We start from the raw sequence: 18,786 nt of genomic DNA on the forward strand, positions 1-18,786 counted from the left end.
AAGTTAATCAAACACAACCAGCTTGAAAACACTGTATATACTCACAAAACTTGGTCTTTCCCCAGTCTTTCCCCCAAATCTCTTTTGCACTGGTATTTACTATGCCTGCCACCTGCTCCTACATTGCCTTTTTATTTTTCCTAGAAGAAGGATAATAGATAATTTTTTAGCATCATGTGTCAATAGCCTTTACTCTTTGGGTAGTGAACCAACATTTTCCTTATATATATTTGAAGCTTGATTTCTTGTTAACCTCATCTCCCGTCTCTTGCTGGTTGAATGTTTTCAGATCAGCTGAGCTTCAATGAATTTCATCCCAGAATATGTGAAGAACAAGCTGGAGCAATCTCTGGAATGTTATTTTGGGCAGCCAGTCCAAAGATAACGACTATTGCAGAAGAAAAGTGGGGCCCTGGCTAAGCAGCTTGACAATCGCCTGTCTGCACAGTACACCCTCTGCTTTTTAATGCATACTGAGCAAGCTGCTGCAGCCACCTCAGTATCATGTCATAGATTAACTCTGATCAGAGTTACTCTAGGGTCTTGAAGAAGCCAGATTGGCTGTTAATCCTGCCAGGGATAGGGAGTTTAGGGTGAAGACAAGAAGCGCAGGTTTTCCTTTGGGGAACAGGCGGCTAAACTGAAGTTGGTAAATCAAGTTTCTTCTTAGAAGGCCTATAAAAAGCTTGCAGTCCAATTTTTAGGCTAGCTGCATATTACAGGTAAGGTGCTTCTAGATTTTCTAACACTGCTGGCTCCTCTGATGCATCCCATGAAATTCAAGGGCACCTAATAAGTAAGCACACCGAGTCCCAGCATGTACAGCATGCCTTTGAGGAACCCCAGTAAAACACATGCTCTAAAGTGGCACTGCACAGTCCCGACTTCACCAAAGAATTCATTCCATAAACACACGCCGCTGAGGTTGGATTTGGGGTTGCCTCCCTTCCCTCATGGCGATTTTGAGCGTAGCTGGGGAGATGAGGGGCAGAGCGGACAGTGGTTGTGTGACTGCGCTAGCAAAGGCGTCGCAAGGGAGGGATGGCAGGCTGGCACATCGTGTGCAAAGTTAAAATGTTTGCCTACGCTCACCTTTTTGCCTGATGGTACCTGCCTTTGCAGCCCTGTTTACACATCGTGCTCGAACATCAAGTGCAATTCAGGCAGTTTTATGGCACGTGCAGCTGGGAATATGACTTCTGTGAGGTGTGTTCTGAGCCACGTTTTTGGCACAGAAGGCGCACAAGAGGGTCCAGAGGCACGACTGTCTCTTTGGGCTACGAGCTGCTAACGTGCCAGTTCGCAGAGGTGCTTTGTGAACACAGCTGCTCCAGCACCAAGAAAGCATGTCTGTGTAGGGAAACTGGAACATGAATCCAGGGTTGGGAGTGTGCTGCAGTGACAACTGATGCTTTTGTGACTAATGTAGAAGGTTGTCCCTGAAAAACAGGACATGGTTGCCTGAACCTGTTTTTTTGGCCGTGGAGCTGTTTCTCTAGCTTGTAATGTTGTATTTCTGTGCATTGAAAAGGGCAGGGGCCTTGCAGAAAAACAGAACAAAACAAAAACAACCCAGTAAGTGATCCCATCGTAACGCGTATCCCAAATGCACCTACTCAGTTGCACAAGAAGCCTCTAACATTGGCCAACTGCAGAACGTGAGGCTTTGAAACCTTAGTAAGTCTTTTAGCTTTCAGTGGCTTCTCTGTGGGAAGTTAAAATTGCAGTGTGCAGACATGAGTTATTTAAGGATCTCTACCAAAAAAAAAGAGAGAGAACTCAGACTCTTGTAATGAACTTCCTTCCTAACCACGGACCGTATTACATCACCAGATGCAGAGAGGAAGATATAACAGATTTTTCATTTTTTTCTTTCTATTTCTTTGATTCCATAGTAACTTAGGAAAGAAAAGGAGGAAAAATTAATCAAAAAGGTGATGCGCCCCAATAGATCCTGCAGTGGGTTTTGAAGATTAATATTCCATTGATATAGCCAGGAATTTTGTCTGGGTAAGGAATGGGGGACTGGGCTTTCATGAAGATGTGTCTTGTGAGCCTCAGAGCTGTATTAGCTAGAAAGGTCCTTTTGCTGGGTGGGTTTTGAGGTGCTTGGGTTCAGGGTAGGCTGGCAACTCAATATTGGAGTTACTTATTGGATTTGCCTTTTCTTTTGTTCCAAAAGTCCTCTTATTCACCTTACCACTGTGAAGCTTTAGAGCGATCTGAAGTGTTTACAGAAAAATTGCCTAATGACTATACACAGGGAAATGAGATATTTTTTAATGTGGTAAAGAAATTACTTGGTTTTCAGGCTGCTGCAGCTTAAGCCTCCAGTCTGGAAATTGGATGCCTGAGGTGAGCAATGACATTATCCTGCTGAATCCAGCTGCAGGATAGAAGATGAAGGAAAGAAAGCTTTTCCTATGTTTAGACAAGAATTTATGAAGAAATGACTTTGTCTGAACAAAGTCCAGTTGCTTGGTGTCAAAAAAGGGAAGGGAAAATTTTGTTAAATGTCCAATTTACTTCACACAGAAAATTTTGCTTAAAAGAGCAGCACAGTCAGTCCAAACAGTCAAAACCAATCTGCCTGAACACAGGACCCTGAGAGATTTCAGTCAATTCTGAACCATTCTGGATTTCATTCTTTCAGTTAAGTGTTAAAGAAACAAATTGGCCCTTTGAGACTTGGCATTATTAGCAAAAAAAGGAGAGTTTATGACCTTTGGAAGAAGGGACAGGCAACTCAGGAGGACTACAAGGATGTTGTGAGGTTATGCAGGGAGAAAATTAGAAGGGCCAAAGCCCAACTAGAACTTAATCTGGCTACTGCCGTAAAAGACAACAGAAAATGTTTCTATAAAAACATTAGCAACAAAAGGAGAGCTAAGGAGAATCTCCATCCTTTATTGGATGCAGGGGAAACATAGTGACAAAGGATGAGGAAAAGGCTGAGGTACTTAATGCCTTCTTTGCCTCAGTCTTTAATAGTAAGACCAGTTGTTCTCTGGGTACCCAGCCCCCTGAGCTGGAAGACAGGGACGGGGAGCAGAATGAAACCCTCATAATCCAAGGGGAAACGGTTAGCGACCGGCTATACCACTTAGACACACACAAGTCTATGGAACCGGATGGGATCCGCCCAAGAGTACTGAGGGAGCTGGAGGAAGTGCTCACCAAGCCACTTTCAATCATTTACCAGCAGTCCTGGCTAACCAGGGATGTCCCAGTTGACTGGAGGTTACCAAATGTGACGCCCATCTACAAGAAGGGCTGGAAAGAGGATCCGGGGAACTACAGGCCTGTCAGTCTGATCTCGGTGCTGGGGAAGGTTATGGAGCAGATCATCTTGAGTGCCATCACACGGCACGTACAGGACACCCAGGTGATCAGGCCCAGTCAGCATGGGTTTATGAAAGGCAGGTCCTGCTTGACTAACCTGATCTCCTTCTATGACGAGGTGACCTGCTTAGTGGATGAGGAAAAGGCTGTGGACGTTGTCTACCTAGACTTTAGTAAAGCCATTGACACCATTTCCCACAGCATTCTCCTGGAGAAACTGGCTGCTCAGGGCTTGGACAGGCAAACTCTTTGCTGGGTAAAAAACTGGCTGGATGTATGGGCCCAAAGAGTGGTGGTGAATGGAGTTAAATCCAGTTGGCAGCCCGTCACAGGTGGGGTTCCCCAGGGCTCAGTACTGGGGCCAGTTCTGTTTAATATCTTTCTCAATGATCTGGACGAGGGGATCGAGTGCACCCTCGGTAAGTTTGCAGATGACACCAACTTGGGTAGGAGTGTTGATCTGCTTGAGGGTAGGAAAGCTCTACAGAGGGATCTGGACAGGCTGGATCGATGGGCCAAGGCCAATTGTAGGAGGTTCAACAAGGCTGAGTGCCGGGTCCTGCACTTGGGTCACAACAACCCCATGCAACGCTGCAGGCTTGGGGAAGAGTGGCTGGAAAGCTGCCCGGCGGAAAAGGACCTGGGGGTGTTGGTCAACAGCTGGCTGAATATGAGCCAGCAGTGTGCCCAGGTGGCCAAGAAGGCCAAGAGCATCCTGGCTTGTGTCAGAAATAGTGTGGCCAGCAGGACTAGGGCAGTGATCGTCCCCCTGTACTCGGCACTGGTGAGCCCGCACCTCGAATCCTGTGTTCAGTTTGGAGCCCCTCACTACAAGAAAGACATTGAGGTGCTGGAGCGTGTCCAAAGAAGGGCAATGAAGCTGGTGAAGGGTCTAGAGCACAAGTCTTATGAGGAGCGGCTGAGGGCACTGGGATTGTTTAGCCTGGAGAAAAGGAGGCTGAGGGGAGACCTTCTTGCTGTCTACAGCTAGCTGAAAGGAGGTTGTAACGAGATGGGGGTCGGTCTCTTCTCCCAAGTAACAAGCGATAGGACGAGAGGAAACGGCCTCAAGTTGCACCAGGGGAGGTTTAGATTGGATATTAGGAAAAATTTCTTCCCTGAAAGGGTTGTCAAGCACTGGAACAGGCTGCCCAGGGAAGTGGTTGAGTCACCATCCCTGGAGGTATTGAAAAGACGTGTAGATGTGGCACTTAGGGGCATGGTATAGTGGTGGACTTGGCAGTGCTAGGTTAACAATTGGACTTGATGATCTTAAAGGTCTTTTCCAACCTAAATGATTCTATGATTATATGCCCATCAAAATCAGTAAAACCCTAGCTAGTGTCACTTAAGTAGATGCACAAGTTACCGCCAATTTTCAGTGCCAACAACTGGAAAGAGAAATTTCGTGTACTTTCTAGCTTGCTGCAAATACCCTGTTGTGATCACTCATGCAGCAAAAATCAAAGGCATATTCAATAACATTTGTGATGGGGAAGACCTGCTTAATTATTAATTATTTATATGACATTAGTGCACAGAGGTTCCATCAGGAAATCTGGCCTTTAGTGTCATGGTTACTGTGGGTACATAAAACAAAAGGCCTTACCCTAACTGACTTTCAAATAATTTTACTTGTATCATTGCTATGCTATGAAATCATAGGATTCCTTCTTAAAATTAGTTGCTTTTCACTAACATACTGTAATGGAGTAGCACAGAGATAATGTTGGTCTTTGTTCTGTTCAATTGTTGTAGCCATTGGTGCTGACAAGACGTCAGAGAACCCACCATCTCCTGTATCTATGGCATTTGCACCTCCTAGAAACGTGGATGGCCCCAAGCTACAGACCAAGATGAGCGCATGGACTCCACTGAACCATCAACTCATGAATGACAAGGCAAGTTCTGTGCAAATGGGTGAAATTCATAGAATCACAGAATTGTTGAGGCTGGAAGGGATTTCTGGAGATCATCTAGGCCAGCCCCTCAAGGCAAAGTCAGCTAGAGCATTTGCTCAGAATCTCGTCCAGTTGGTTTTGAATATTCTCAAATCCCAAGACAAATTCTCAGGTTCACTTCACAAATTCTCAAGTCCTAGAAAAATTTAACTTATATTTTTGCCTGTGTAGGTCATGAGTAATGAAATAAGAATTTAAAGATTGTGTTTACTATTAGAAGTATGTATATATCAAACACACATACAGTCTTTATTATGTATACGTATATATAGAAACATATGTAAAAATGGAAAGTTCTAATGTACATTGTTTAAAGCATGCAACTATTTAGTTCTAGTATAGTTATTTTGCCAAATCAGTTGTTTTTAAACAAAAAATGTATATTCCTTTCTTAGTGAAAGTTACCCAATCATTCTTTTTCTGCACCAGAAGACTTCAGTTAACCCCAGAGCAAACTGAGTGTCAGTCTAAGTTTCTGAGTGGCCAGTGTGCTCCGTCTCAGCTTGTAGGAGAGACCTTAGTACCCATGCCCTGGCATCTCTGCTAAGCCTTGCAGTGATGAGGCTAGCTGGATATTTTGGAAACTGAAGTGATGCAGTCAATTTATAAATAATGAGATGCATTTCCTAACCTCCCACTCTGTGTACTATATCTGGGATCTGCTGACATAACTGAGGTTTTTTTGGCTCATGTATCACCAGGAGCATATTCCTCCCTCAGAATTCAGTTTAAATTTCTGTTGATGATTCACAGAATTTAATCCAGAGGGGGCCATTACATCATGTAGTCTGGCTTCCTGGATTTCTTGAGCCCTTTTGTTTTGCACAGTTCTCCCAGTCTTGAGCTCAGTAACTAGAATTTGGCTAAAATATATCTTCCACGAAGGTATCCAGACTCCCTTTGGGGTTAAGGACCTCCATTCCTTATGAAATGAAAATTTCATCACTTCCCTAATAATTTCTGCATGATTAATCCCCTATACCCTGAAAAGATGAAACCTTGTCTCCTGTCTGAATACCTCTAGCATTAGCTTCCATCATTTAAATCTTCCCCTGCTAGCTTATTAAACTCTTCTGTAACCAGTATTTTTTCCTTGTGGAAGGACTTTTACCCTGCTTCAAGCCAACACTTGAACTTTTTTTGATAAACTAAACAGATTGAGCTCTTTGAAGTCCTTTCAATCTGGCATATTCTCCAGCCTTTGAATCATTTTCATGTCTGTTTCCTACACCCTTTAAAACATTTTTACAGATGCACATCACTGTGCAATAAAGTATGATCTAACTAGAAGTAAGTATGTGGGTAAAACCACCCTTTCCCACCTTCTTACTCCTCTGCTCCTTAGGCAGTCTGATGTTGCATTGGGCTGCAGCAAAACTTCTAGCAGCTCATATTGGATTGTTGTATACTCCAATGCGTAATGATGTTCCATAAGCTCCCAGACCTGTGCTCAGTGATGAAATTCATGATAAAAAGTGTTTGCTTGTTTCTGACCCAGGTTTTAAAGCATTGACCTGCCTGAAACTCCTTTTCGTATATCACTATACTGCTCTGCAGTGTTAGAAAAAAAAATAGTTGCAACAAATATATTGCTGACAGCTGAAATCAGGAGATAATCCAATTGATATATATAGGGAGCTAGTGAGTGAGAAGGCGCCTTTTTCATACAATCTTATCTCTGTTCGTTTCTGCACTCTTGAGTTAAGAGAAAGCAGCAAGAGACAGAAGAATTTATAGATAGAAGGTATGTGAAAAACAGTGAGAAGGTGAAAGCATAGAGAGAAGAGATGCATAAGAAACATACTTGTCAGTAGAATAGGCAATGAGGGGCAGGAGTGATGGGAATTCAGAGCTGATCCAAGGCAGAAGCATTTTAGCCCCATCTAAACCATTGTTAGGAGCAGACCCAAGAACAGTCAGTAGCATAAATTTGCTACCTGTCTAATTCTGGGTAATCCTGGGGGTACTCCATTAGAAGTTCCTTTAGATTTCGCTCGATTTTCAAACATGCTCAAGAGTACACTTGTCTGCATTGTTGGTACGACCCAGCTCTCTCCTGCCTATTGTACATCCCGAGTCTTGCTGCCTCCCTCTCTGGTTTTCTGCCTTTACAGCAGCTGTTAGAACAGAAAAGACTATCCAGGGTGTTACTACGGGGACATGGGCAGTCGTGATTGTTTTAAAGCCAGGATCACCATCAGGGACAGACCAAAGTCAAGAAACCAGAATTAGGAAACCTCGAATTATGCAGTAGTCATGGTCAGAAAACCAGAGGTGGAGTCTTAGGTATGCCAAGGTTGTGCCACAGTTAAGGATGAAGTAAAGGTAGGAGACGGGGCAGCCTGCTCGCCCGCAGCAAAACCGGACAGACTTCATTGTCAGTCCTGCTGAGTGCAGGGCTGTGCTGCCTTTAAGGAAGGACTGGAAGTCAGGAGATGATTTGCCTTCTGCTGGGCAGTAATTCAGGTGTGGGGTAGAAGAGCCCCCAGTGGCATTTGCAGCAAAGGTTGGAGGGATTTGCCAGACAGCCTTGAACTCGAGCTTATTTAAAACCACCTGAAGACATGGATGTGAGATGGCAGATCTCAGGAGCAACCTAGGCCTCAGGCTGTGTCCAAGGCCAGCCAGCTTAGGCACACTATAGGTGTAACTCCAAGGCCTTCAAGGAGAGAACAGTAAACATGGGCTTGATTAAGGCAGTAGATGATTATACCTTTTTTGGGCCATTCTGTTGCTAATTAATGCTTCCAAGTGCCTGGAGTAGGCAGAACTTTCTGACAGAGTTGGCTCAGATGTATCTCCAAGAATGCTGAAAGCAAGTATGTGTCTGTCTTTGATCAAAGACCATTAACATTGCTTTCAGTTATATAAATAGCTCCCTGCTTCACTTGAATTATCCAGCCCAAAACTTAGATCTTTGACTATTCATCACTTGCTTGTGGCAAATCCTTTTCCAAGTTCAGCTTGTTAGGTTTTGGTTTTTTTTTTTTACTTTGCCAAGTGTCCCACATGCAAATAAAGCAAATAATAACTGTCAACATACAAATAAAAGAAATGTCATTTTCCATCCCTCGCAAGAGACACTCCTGCTGAGAGAGACAGAGCTAACGCTGTCAACTGCTGTACCAGACATCAGCACTGATAATGTCTTTCTCTGCAGGAACCTTCTTTGCAGGCTGTCATAGCAATAACATGTTTGGAGTTTATAATGATCAAGCATGTTTTCCTAGTTGTGGTTAATAGCTGTTTTTATGTGCAGTTATAAGCTGGGCTTTCTCCTCTTTGATCTGTCTTCTGGAAAAATCATCTACAGCATTTCCTCACTTCCTAGGTCACAATCCTGAGTATAGAAGGCAGTTTTGTGGTAGTGGGAAGCCACGTGCTAGTGCTTTCAGGTCTAGCTCCCTATGGATAAAGGTCAACATCATAAATCCTCTGCTGTATTTTGATACTGATCATCCTTCTTGTTAGGACATGGACCTGTTGGAGTGAGTCCAGAGGAGGGCCATGAAGATGATCAGAGGGCTGGAGCACCTCTCCTATGAGGACAGGCTGAGAGAGTTGGGGTTGTTCAGCCTGGAGAAGAGCAGGCTCCGGGGAGACCTCATAGCAGCCTGCCAGTACCTAAAGGGGCCTACAAGAAAACCTTAAAGGCAGCACAGCCCTGCACTCAGCAGGACTGACAATGAAGTCTGTCCGGTTTTGCTGCGGGCGAGCAGGCTGCCCCGTCTCCTACCTTTACTTCATCCTTAACTGTGGCACAACCTTGGCATACCTAAGACTCCACCTCTGGTTTTCTGACCATGACTACTGCATAATTCGAGGTTTCCTAATTCTGGTTTCTTGACTTTGGTCTGTCCCTGATGGTGATCCTGGCTTTAAAACAATCACGACTGCCCATGTCCCAGTAGTAACACCCTGGATAGTCTTTTCTGTTCTAACAGCTGCTGTAAAGGCAGAAAACCGGAGAGGGACTTTTTACAAGGGCATGTAGTGATAGGACAAGGGGTAATGGCTTTAAACTGAAAGAGGGGAGATTTAGATGAGATGTAAGGAAGAAGTTCTTCCCTGTGAGGGTGGTGAGGCACTGGCACAGGTTGCCCAGAGAGGCTGTGGATGCCCCATCCCTGGAAGTGTTCAAGGCCAGGCTGGATGGGGCTTTGAGCAAGCTGGTCTAGTGGAAGGTGTCCCTGCCCATGGCAGGGGGGTTGGAACTAGATGAGCTTTAAGGTCCCTTCCAACCCAAACCATTCTGTGATTCTATGATTCTATGATTCTATGATTAGTTGTCACTGTAAAGTGGCCAGGGAACAAAGACTGGTCTTACTATCTTACTCCTAACAGTCTTGCTGCGTTAAGATTGAAGCCATCACCATGGCTGTGTGATAGCTAGCAATGTTGTATCCATTCTAGGAGATTTCAGGCACCCAGTGTCTCCAACTCAGGAGAACTGACATTTCTAAAATAAAGAGGTGGGAAGCCCAGCTTCTGGTCTCACTAAAGCACATGAGACACCACGCATCGCTGTATGCCCAAGAGAGTAGAGCGCTATGCTGGCACATCGTGTGTGCAGCAGCTGCAAAGAAGGGAGCTGGAGATGAGAGCTGTCCTTCACAGTCGTGCACACATAGCCCTTGAACTTCAGGGAGTCTTCTTCAGTGAAAGGAACCTTCCACAGGAACCAGCCTGTAGAGTTGAAGATCAGGAAGAAGTAGATGAGGCCTTCCTCAGACAACTAGAAGAAGCCTCATGTTCACAGGCCTTGGTCCTCACAGGGAACTTTAACCACCCTGATATCTGCTGGAAGGGCAACTCAGCAGGGCACGTGCAATCCAGGAGGCTTCAGGAGTGCATTGATGATAACTTCCTGATGCAGAGAAGATGCTCTGCTGGACCTCATACTTACAAAGAAGGAAGGACTGGTTGGGGATGTGAAGGTCAGGGACAATGTTGGCTGCAGTGACCAGGAGATGATGGAGTTCAGGATACCGAGGGGAAAGAGCAAGACAAATAGCAGGATCACCACCCTGGACTTCAGGAGAGCAGACTTTGACCTCTTCAGGGATCTATGTGGAAGAATCACATGGGATGTGGTCCTGGAGAGGAGAGATCCAGGAAAACTGATTGATTTTCAGATTTTAGTAAGGCTTTCAATACTGTCTACCATAACATCCTCACAGACAAGCTGATGAAGTACGAATGGAGAGTGAGGTGGATTGAAAACTGACTGACTTACTGGCCTCAAAGGATTGTGATCAGCAGCACGAAGTTCAGCTGGAGGCCAGTCACTAGTGGAGTATGCCAGCGGTTGACGCTGGGGCCAGGATCATTTAAAATCTTCATTAACAACTTGGATGATGGGGCAGAGTGCACCCTCAGCAAGTTTGTAGATGATACAGAATTGGGAGGAGTAGTTGATAGACCAGATGTTTGTGCTCTCATAAATCATAGAATCATAGAACAGCCCAGATTGGAAGGGACCTGAGAAGATCATCTGGTCCAGCCTTTCATGGGAAAGGGAGCCTAGATGAGATTATCTAGCCTCCTGTCCAATTGTGTCTTGAAAAACTCCAGCGACGAGGACTCTACCACATCCCTCAGCAGGTTGTTCCAGTGACTAAGAGGGACCTTGACAGGCTGGAGAAATGGACTGGCTGTCTGGAAAGCAGCTTGGGAGAGAATGACCTGGGGGTCCTGGTGAATACCAAGTCGACCATGAGCCAGCAAAGAAGGCCACCATCATCCTGAGCTACATTAGGAAGAGTCTAGGTGGCAGGTCAAGGGAGGTGATCCTTCCCCTCTACTCAGCACTGGTGAGGGCAGATCTGGAATGGTGTGTCTGTTTCTGGGCTCCCCAGTACAAGAAAGACATGGACTCACTGGAACAAAGCCAGCATAGGGCCGCAAAAATGATTAAGGAATGGGAGAATCTGATGTATAGTGAAGGGTTGAGAGATCTGAGGTTGTTCAGCCTAGAGAAGAGAGGCTTATGGAGGACCTTATCAATATGTATAGATATCTGATGGGAGGGGGTAAAGAAGACAGAGCCAGACTCTTCTTGGTGGCATCCAGTGAAAAGACAAGAGGCAATAGCCACAAATTGAAATACAGGAAATTCCATTTAAACATAAGAAAAAATGTTCTTACTGTGAGGGTGGTCACACACTGTAACAACTTGCCACAGAGGTTGTGGAGTCTCCGTCCAAGCAGATATTCAAAACCCATCTGGACGTGGCCCTGAGCAACCTGCTTTAGTTGACCCTAGCAGGGAGTTTGGACTAAGGGATCTCCACAGGTTTCTTCCAAACCCTTCCATTCAGTGATTCTGTTTATATTTTGTAGACTGTTTTTCAAGCTGTATTTTTCTTAGGACATATTGAATCCTCTTTAAATATTTAATTTTATTCGTATGTATATGTTTTATAGGTATTCGAAGAAAGAAAAGCTCTGCTTGGAAAATGGGTAAACTTTTTCTCTTTAAATATATATTTAAATACAGCTAGATTTCTGAACTGATCAAGAGATTACTATAATGGGAATGTAAAACCTATCCTATTTTGAAAAAGGGGTTCATTTCCTGATGTGAAAGTGACCTGTAACTGCTCTACTTTTGAGGAAGGTAAAGTTGTAAATTCCCTCTGTGCCTATATTCTGTAAGCTCTGCACTTGGGAAATCATATTCCATCATCAGAATGATCTGAAATGGGATAAGAAACCCTGGGAGAAGTCTGTCAAGTCTTCAAAGAAGATACTGGATGTTTAGGTATTGCCATTGCCTGGTAGCAGGTCTTTGAAACCTGTAATAAATTACATGTTATCTATCAAGTGCACACATACGGCTCCTAATACTGTAATCACTGAGCACCTCACAATTTATCTTACTGTCATTATCTTCACCGCTCCAACATGAGTCAGGAAAGTGTTGTCACCCTGTTTTGCAGATGAAAAAATGAGGCACAGAAAGACATGAAATAGGATTTGTCTGCCCCAGCCACAAATGACTGCAAGTTAGGCATTTGGGATGGGGTTTCTCTGGCCGGGTGTGTATGTCTGAAACACAATATTTAAGCCTGGCTGGTCTGGTCACCACAGGCTCCTTGTAGAGTCAACAGAGAGAAAGCAATACTTCCAGAGGGTAATTCATCTCACTTAATGTAGGATGAAAGATCAGCCCTCTAGAGATGCCTATTTCTTTCCATTGCCTATAAAAGGAGTCATAGCTGCCTGCTTGAAAGGAATACAACTCTAATTGACCTACCCAGGAAGCTGATGGCAGAGCATGCAATGGCACAAGATTTGCCCTAGTCCTAAGCTCGCCCCTTAAATATCGCATTGTGCTTTCTCTTTTACATGGCAAAATCCATTTACGGGCCATTATGGGAAAGCAGCCGTCATCTGCTCAGTCTCCTATGCAAACAGGAATACAGACTCAGGGACTTTTTTGCAATAAATGACTGAATTCAGCTGAATGTATTAATGTGGCTCAGTAGTAACTGTATGGTTGAGCCCTGTGCACGTCTTTATAAATGAAACCAAAGAACCAGTTACATGGTCACATATGATACACAAGCTAAACAGAAATATAGAAATGATGCTCCTTATCAGCACTCTTTGATAAAGAGTATTTGCACAGTAACTTTATTTGAACTATGATGCTTATTCTTTATGCCTAATAGGTCACTCGTGGTAATTTTTTGCATAGGAACTGGTCTTTACAGACAAATATTTTGATTTTAAGCTCATAAGGATTATTCAACTTTATAGGAAATATGCTTTCCATAACTTGTTGACATGCATGCATTTTGATAACAAGGAATTTCGTGGACACCAAGAAAACAAAATAATTGAATGATTATTGTTCAAAAACACCTTTTAGCATGATAGTCAGCTACTGACAGACCTAAAACCTGTCTCTTGAAAACTGTTGTTTTAAAATGCCCATGGGATATACCGGCAAAAGGGCAAAAATGTTTTCATTAGAACCCCCAAGGAAAGAGACAAAATCTGGAAACAACCTTCTTCCAAACACACATAAGAGTGCTAAGTCATGTTCTGAAAGGTTAAATTTCTGACCCTTCATATGACACTAGATCAGTAGCTCTCATCACGCTCCTTCAGAGCTAATTCTCCTTGTGCTTCTGTCATCCATCATACCAGTGAAAAGGGTGCAGAAAGCACAAAAGCCGCTCTTAACTCCCTTCAAAGCTTGTGGCATTACACCATGCGGTATGCAAAGCCTAGAGCACTTTGAGTTTGGGAGAAACTGTGTCAAGAAATCACAGTGCTCTTGGCAGGACTTTTTATATTGATTCACATGACCCTCTCATAGCGCTCTCGGGAAGTATGGACTAGATGAAACTGCTGAAGGGCGGGTTTGTGTGGCTGGGAACCAATATTCAGTGTAGTTGTAAATGCTTTATGATGAAAATGGAAGGCTGAAGTCTGTCCTAAGTCCAGAACTGTTAAGTGTTTTCAGTAATATCTGGACGATGGAATGGAAAGTACATACTCATCTGCAGATGATAGCAGGCTTGGAGGGATTTCATGAAGTTTGGAGATCAGAAATCAGAATGAAATGATCTGCAGTTTGATAAGGACAAGTGAAAAGTGCTGCATGTAAGAATGACATTTACAAAAACTGCAGATCTGAGAAAACCCAAGTATGCAGCAGTTCTGCATAAAAAATTGCCGGGAATTACGGTGGATCACAAACTGAATATAAGCTGACAGTGTCTTATAATTGTAATAAAGGGAAATATCCCAAAGGGCTGTCTGAAAGGCAGAGCCATCCCCAGTTCTGGTCCCTGCATTTTGAGAAAGCTGAGGACTAATTGGAGATACTTCTGAGAACAAGTCATATGTGAGAAGAGTCTCAGGTCCAGAAAATATGAAAACAATCCCTTTACTGTAGGGAAGACAGAAAGAAGACGTAATAACATCTTTCCAATGACACACAAAAGATGTCCGAAAAGAGGAGGGGAATGATCAGATCTCTGTGTTCACATTGGATAGGACAAGAAATCACGGGCTTGAATTGCAATGATGGAGACACAATTTAGACACCAGCAAAATCCAACGCTACAGATAATTCACTGCCGCAATAGCTTGCCTAGGGGCTAGGGGTGGAATCTCCATCGCTGGAGTTTGAGAACAGGTTAGACAAACACTTGTCAGGAATGGATTAGGTAGAGTGGATCCTGCCTTGCAGCAGGAGATAAACTAGCTCAGTGTTTCTCAACCTTTTTACGCTGAAGGACCATCCAGCCTTCTGGGAAAGCAGAACGGGTTGCCTTGTGCGGCATTGCCACAGTGGTTTTCCTTTACAGCCAAATAAAGATTAGATTAAACTTTGGATGCTCATTGTTTATTTTATTCTTCCTGATTTTGTTTGCATGCATTCAGGGACTATGTATGTGCATTTTCATTTAGTTATTTTTTTCCAATTGTACCACAGAACATCTTTGATGTCTCCCAGGCTGTTGTGGTCCATAAAACACAGGTTGAGAAACAATGAACTAGCTGACCTGAAGGGATTTCATTTCTCTGTTTCTGTGCTGCTGGGCAGCCCCAAAGGGGCATGGGACTGGCTGTGCTGTCACCTGCAGTATCCAAGACGCGCGATGGGACCCTCTACAATTTTTTGGCTGTCTCAGATTGCGCTCAGCTCCGCAAAGTATTGTTGCTGTACAGAGCAGAAGCAGTGGTGGTGTGTAGTGGCAGCAGACTGCCTGTCTTACATGGCTGCTCCCATGCATAAGTATTTGCAGGCTTTGATCCTGCTGGAGGCATTTGCGATGAACTTCCTTCACACCAACTGCTGTACCCAAATACTATCGAGATGCTACATATAAAAGAGAAATTGTACCGCTGTCTTTCAGTTGAAACCCTTTTAATGGTTAAACTGTGAAAGGGTTAACATCTCTCTGTTATTTTTTCTGTTTTATTCTAGTTGCTTTTATTCTGTATTGCACCCAGGGCGGATGCCTTGACGTGCTGCCTCTCAGCCTCCCTTTCTGCTGTGTTCTGCAAGCCAAAAATTCCTCCCATTAATTTAAAAAAGATAAAAGCATTTTCCTCTACCTTAATGCTCAGTGCTATCATGCTGACACCCAGGTTAAGAAGTTGACAATGAAGCTGGGGTTGAACTTGTAGATTAAGACACCTAAGCTTCAGTGTCTCCAGGTGATCTGAGCGTCTCAGCTTCCGTTCTAGCCAAATGAGATGTAGACAAGTCAGGGGAGCCCAGACAGAGATTCAGCTCACCCTGTGGGCTACATCTTGTGCTAGTAATTTATACAGCACATCTGAGTGTTCCCAGGTGCTCGAACTTGCTCATCCACACTATGAAATTTTTAGCACGCTCCCTGGCACGATTTTGGCCTGGGCTGGTAGCACTCTTCCAGACATTGTTCAGACACAATTTGGATGTTAGCCTGGGCCAGGAACCATGCCAAATACATGGTTTGGATCCAGCCACCTTGTTTTGAAGGGTAAGAGGATGATAGTGTGGACATACGCATTATCTACCGCTTGGTCTCTCGTATCACGACAGATACGATGCAGGACTTGCAGACAACTGTCACCCTTAGAGTGGCAGCTCGAGGCTTTGCAGGATACCCCACAACACAGGGCACTGCTGTTTGGGCAGCTGAACCCCATCCCTAGTCACTGCAGACCCCCACCTATAGACACCTCTTCACCCAGGAGCTGGCCCCATGCTAGGTGCCAAGGTGTAGGAGCAATGGCTCCTGCTCAGGATTGCTTCTTGTCACCAGGCTGCCGGCTTGCTTTCCCCAGCAGTCTTCTCAGGAGTCCCCTCTTGCAAATTTGAGGTTTAGTTGCTTAACTACAGGGGTGAAAGCAAAAACGAACAGGTCCTAGGGGCTAGTTGCTAATTGCTGACATGGAGCTGCTTGGCAGCAGAGATGTTTAGGATTTGGTTGGGTGGATTAGTGTATCTTTTGGGTATCAGGTGCCTGTCTGCTTCATCCCTTCTCTTCTCACCCAGGTCCTGGGTCTCCAACAAATCCCTTCATCAGGACCGGGAGAAGATGGCTGGGGAGGGAGAGGAAAATTGCTTCTCCCTAGGTGAATCATCTCCATCTACTTGCAAGCCATTCTGCAAAAGAGCCTCGTTGACTAGAGAATTCGGTCCTACAGTTGCAGGGCACAGGGATGCCTGTGTGTGATTGTAACCCTGTGAACTCATGTCGATATGCTGGACTGGAGATGAGGATTATGCCCCATTTCAGTGGCTAGTTCAAGTCAGTAAAACAACCTGTCTCCTGCAGCAGAGAGGGGCCTCTTTAGGTTAAGCGGCAGAGCCTCTGTACTTCGGCGCTGACGTCCTCGGCTCTCCCCTTAGTGTCAGGCTGCGTTATTTGTGTGTGTGCACTCATGGATTAATTGTAAACTGATCGCAGAAGCAGGGACTGAGCGCTCTGCATTGCCAGCATAGCGTTATGTCATACAGTCCCTGGGGAGACATTGTTCGCCAGGGCTCGGGGAAAGGCACAGAAAAGGGAAAAAGTGTTCCTAGCCGCGGACAGAGAAGGTGCAGCACCTTGAAAAGGGGAATCCGGTCCAACTGGTTGGGTTGCTGTAATCAGATGCAAGGGGAGGAACTGTGGAGAAAGGCAGCCAAATGTAGGATGGGGACATGCTTGTTAATACTGGAAAAGAGACAAATTATGCCTACTTAACTACTTGGCTGCTGCTGAATGCAGTGGAGAAGAAGCTGTATGTTCCCATGCTCCTGACTGCGCGGTGCTGATTTACATGGAGTTTCCCTTGCAGTGTAAGCACAGGCTGAGGATGCTGGAAGGAATCGCTTCATTGCAAAACCCATGGCAGAATGGGAAGAGTTAAATAGGAGCAAATATTCTGTCTCCTCTAAAGAGAAGCTAGATTTGCTTTGATTAGTTCACTTAATCTCTTGGTGTGGAAGAGAGTAAGCCAGTCACCCCATTGTCTTTGGAACTTATATAAGAGAAAATTATCTTTGCAAATTGGTGATTGCTGATTGTTTTAATGAGAAAAGGATGTAGCTGTGATGATGAATGGGGAGTCTGTGCAGCAGCAGCTTTCCCCCTTCACCAGGGGACAGAGAAAGCCTTTTATATCAAGCTGAGGGTGAGAGGGGGACAGGCAGAATCTCCATCCTCTGTCCCTCTCTGGTACACCTTTGTCTGATCTTATTCTCCGGGAACATGTTTCTAAGCCCCAAATCCAAAGGTCCTGCTTCAGTTTTTCCTTAGCACTCTGCTAAACATCATTAGACGTGAAAGTTATATGCAAAACAGGGATGGGAGGAAAAGGGTGTATTCCTTAATTCACTGTCTGTCTGTGTCTGAAAAGGCATGGACATTTGGGAGCTTTTTTCTATTTGGCTTTTCATCTCTCCGGGATCTCAGGAATGCCAATTCGACCCTTTCTTCATGCTGACATTCTTGAAGGTCTTGCAGAGGTGTCTGCAAGAAGGAGAAGAGCTATTTACTTCTTAGAGTTTATTCTCCAGTACTGGAATTAAATACATCCAAGTAAAAATAAAGAAAGAAACAAAGGGTTCTTTAAAAGGATCTGGAAAGAAATTACTTCTCAGTTACCTTTCATCTGCACAGTATATTTTAAACTATTATTCTTCCACTCCTCCACTTGACCATAGGTTTTTTGGGGGAAGCAGAGAAAAGAAAATATCTGAATTTCTAGTCTGTTTTGTTCTGAAAGGGAAAGGAAGGGACATTGGACATGAAACCATCTACCCACAGTAATAAAAAAAAGTATTGGAATAAATGCATGTTTTTTCTTATTATTTTTAATTTTTTGAGGTCACATTTAAATAAGGATTTCAAATGCCCCTGAGGTTAAATGCAAAAATGAATGTGCTGTGATTTGACCTGTGAAGAGCAAGTTGTCAGCTGTGGAAAGCTGGCTTCAGGAAACTGTCCTGTGAAAGCAGGGTGTGTGTTTTGGCGATGGCCAATGCGCGAGGAAGAAACAAACGGGGAAAAGCAGCATTCCCCAAACAGGGGAATTCCCCAAACAGTTCAGTTTTCCCTTTGAAAAGAAGGTGAGTTTGGGTGGAGGCTGCTCTTGCTGTGCTAGGAAGCAGGATGAAGCAGGACTTCTCCGAAATCCATATTTCCCCTCCAGAAAGCCGTCCTTAACCACGCCGGGTCCTCTGACATTTCCTCCCTCCTGGCACACTGCGCTGCCCTCGCAGCCAGGACTGCTCTTGCAGGTTTTGAGACAGATTGCACAGATTGTGGCGATGAGGTCAGTCTCCTCCCAGGAGACTCCTGCTGACGGGGCCATTTCCATCCTCTGCTATCAACACAAGTTAAACACCAGCTACCGCCACCGTTGCTCCCACCCTGTTTACACAGCTCTGCCCCGCTCCGCTCAATGCAGTGTTGTTGTTGCCATCATAGCAAAGCGATACGTGCTTGTGTGGTTACCTAAGTGCTCATTTCTTCCCACAACC

The 18,786-nt window shown here is 44.5% G+C and overlaps 1 protein-coding gene across 1 annotated transcript in view; it reads left to right on the forward strand.

Moving 5' to 3' along the window:
* The first annotated feature begins 5,147 nt into the window (after positions 1-5,147).
* The window catches only part of FBXO16 (F-box protein 16), a 30,586-nt gene continuing 16,947 nt past the window's right edge, over positions 5,148-18,786 (forward strand). The window contains exons 1-2 of the mRNA XM_050894973.1: positions 5,148-5,243; positions 11,730-11,765. Of these exons, the coding sequence (XP_050750930.1) occupies positions 5,148-5,243; positions 11,730-11,765 (132 nt within the window). The remainder of the gene's footprint in view (positions 5,244-11,729; positions 11,766-18,786) is intronic.

The sequence above is a fragment of the Gymnogyps californianus genome, chromosome 3 (assembly GCF_018139145.2).
Source record: "Gymnogyps californianus isolate 813 chromosome 3, ASM1813914v2, whole genome shotgun sequence".
Lineage (NCBI taxonomy): Eukaryota > Metazoa > Chordata > Aves > Accipitriformes > Cathartidae > Gymnogyps > Gymnogyps californianus.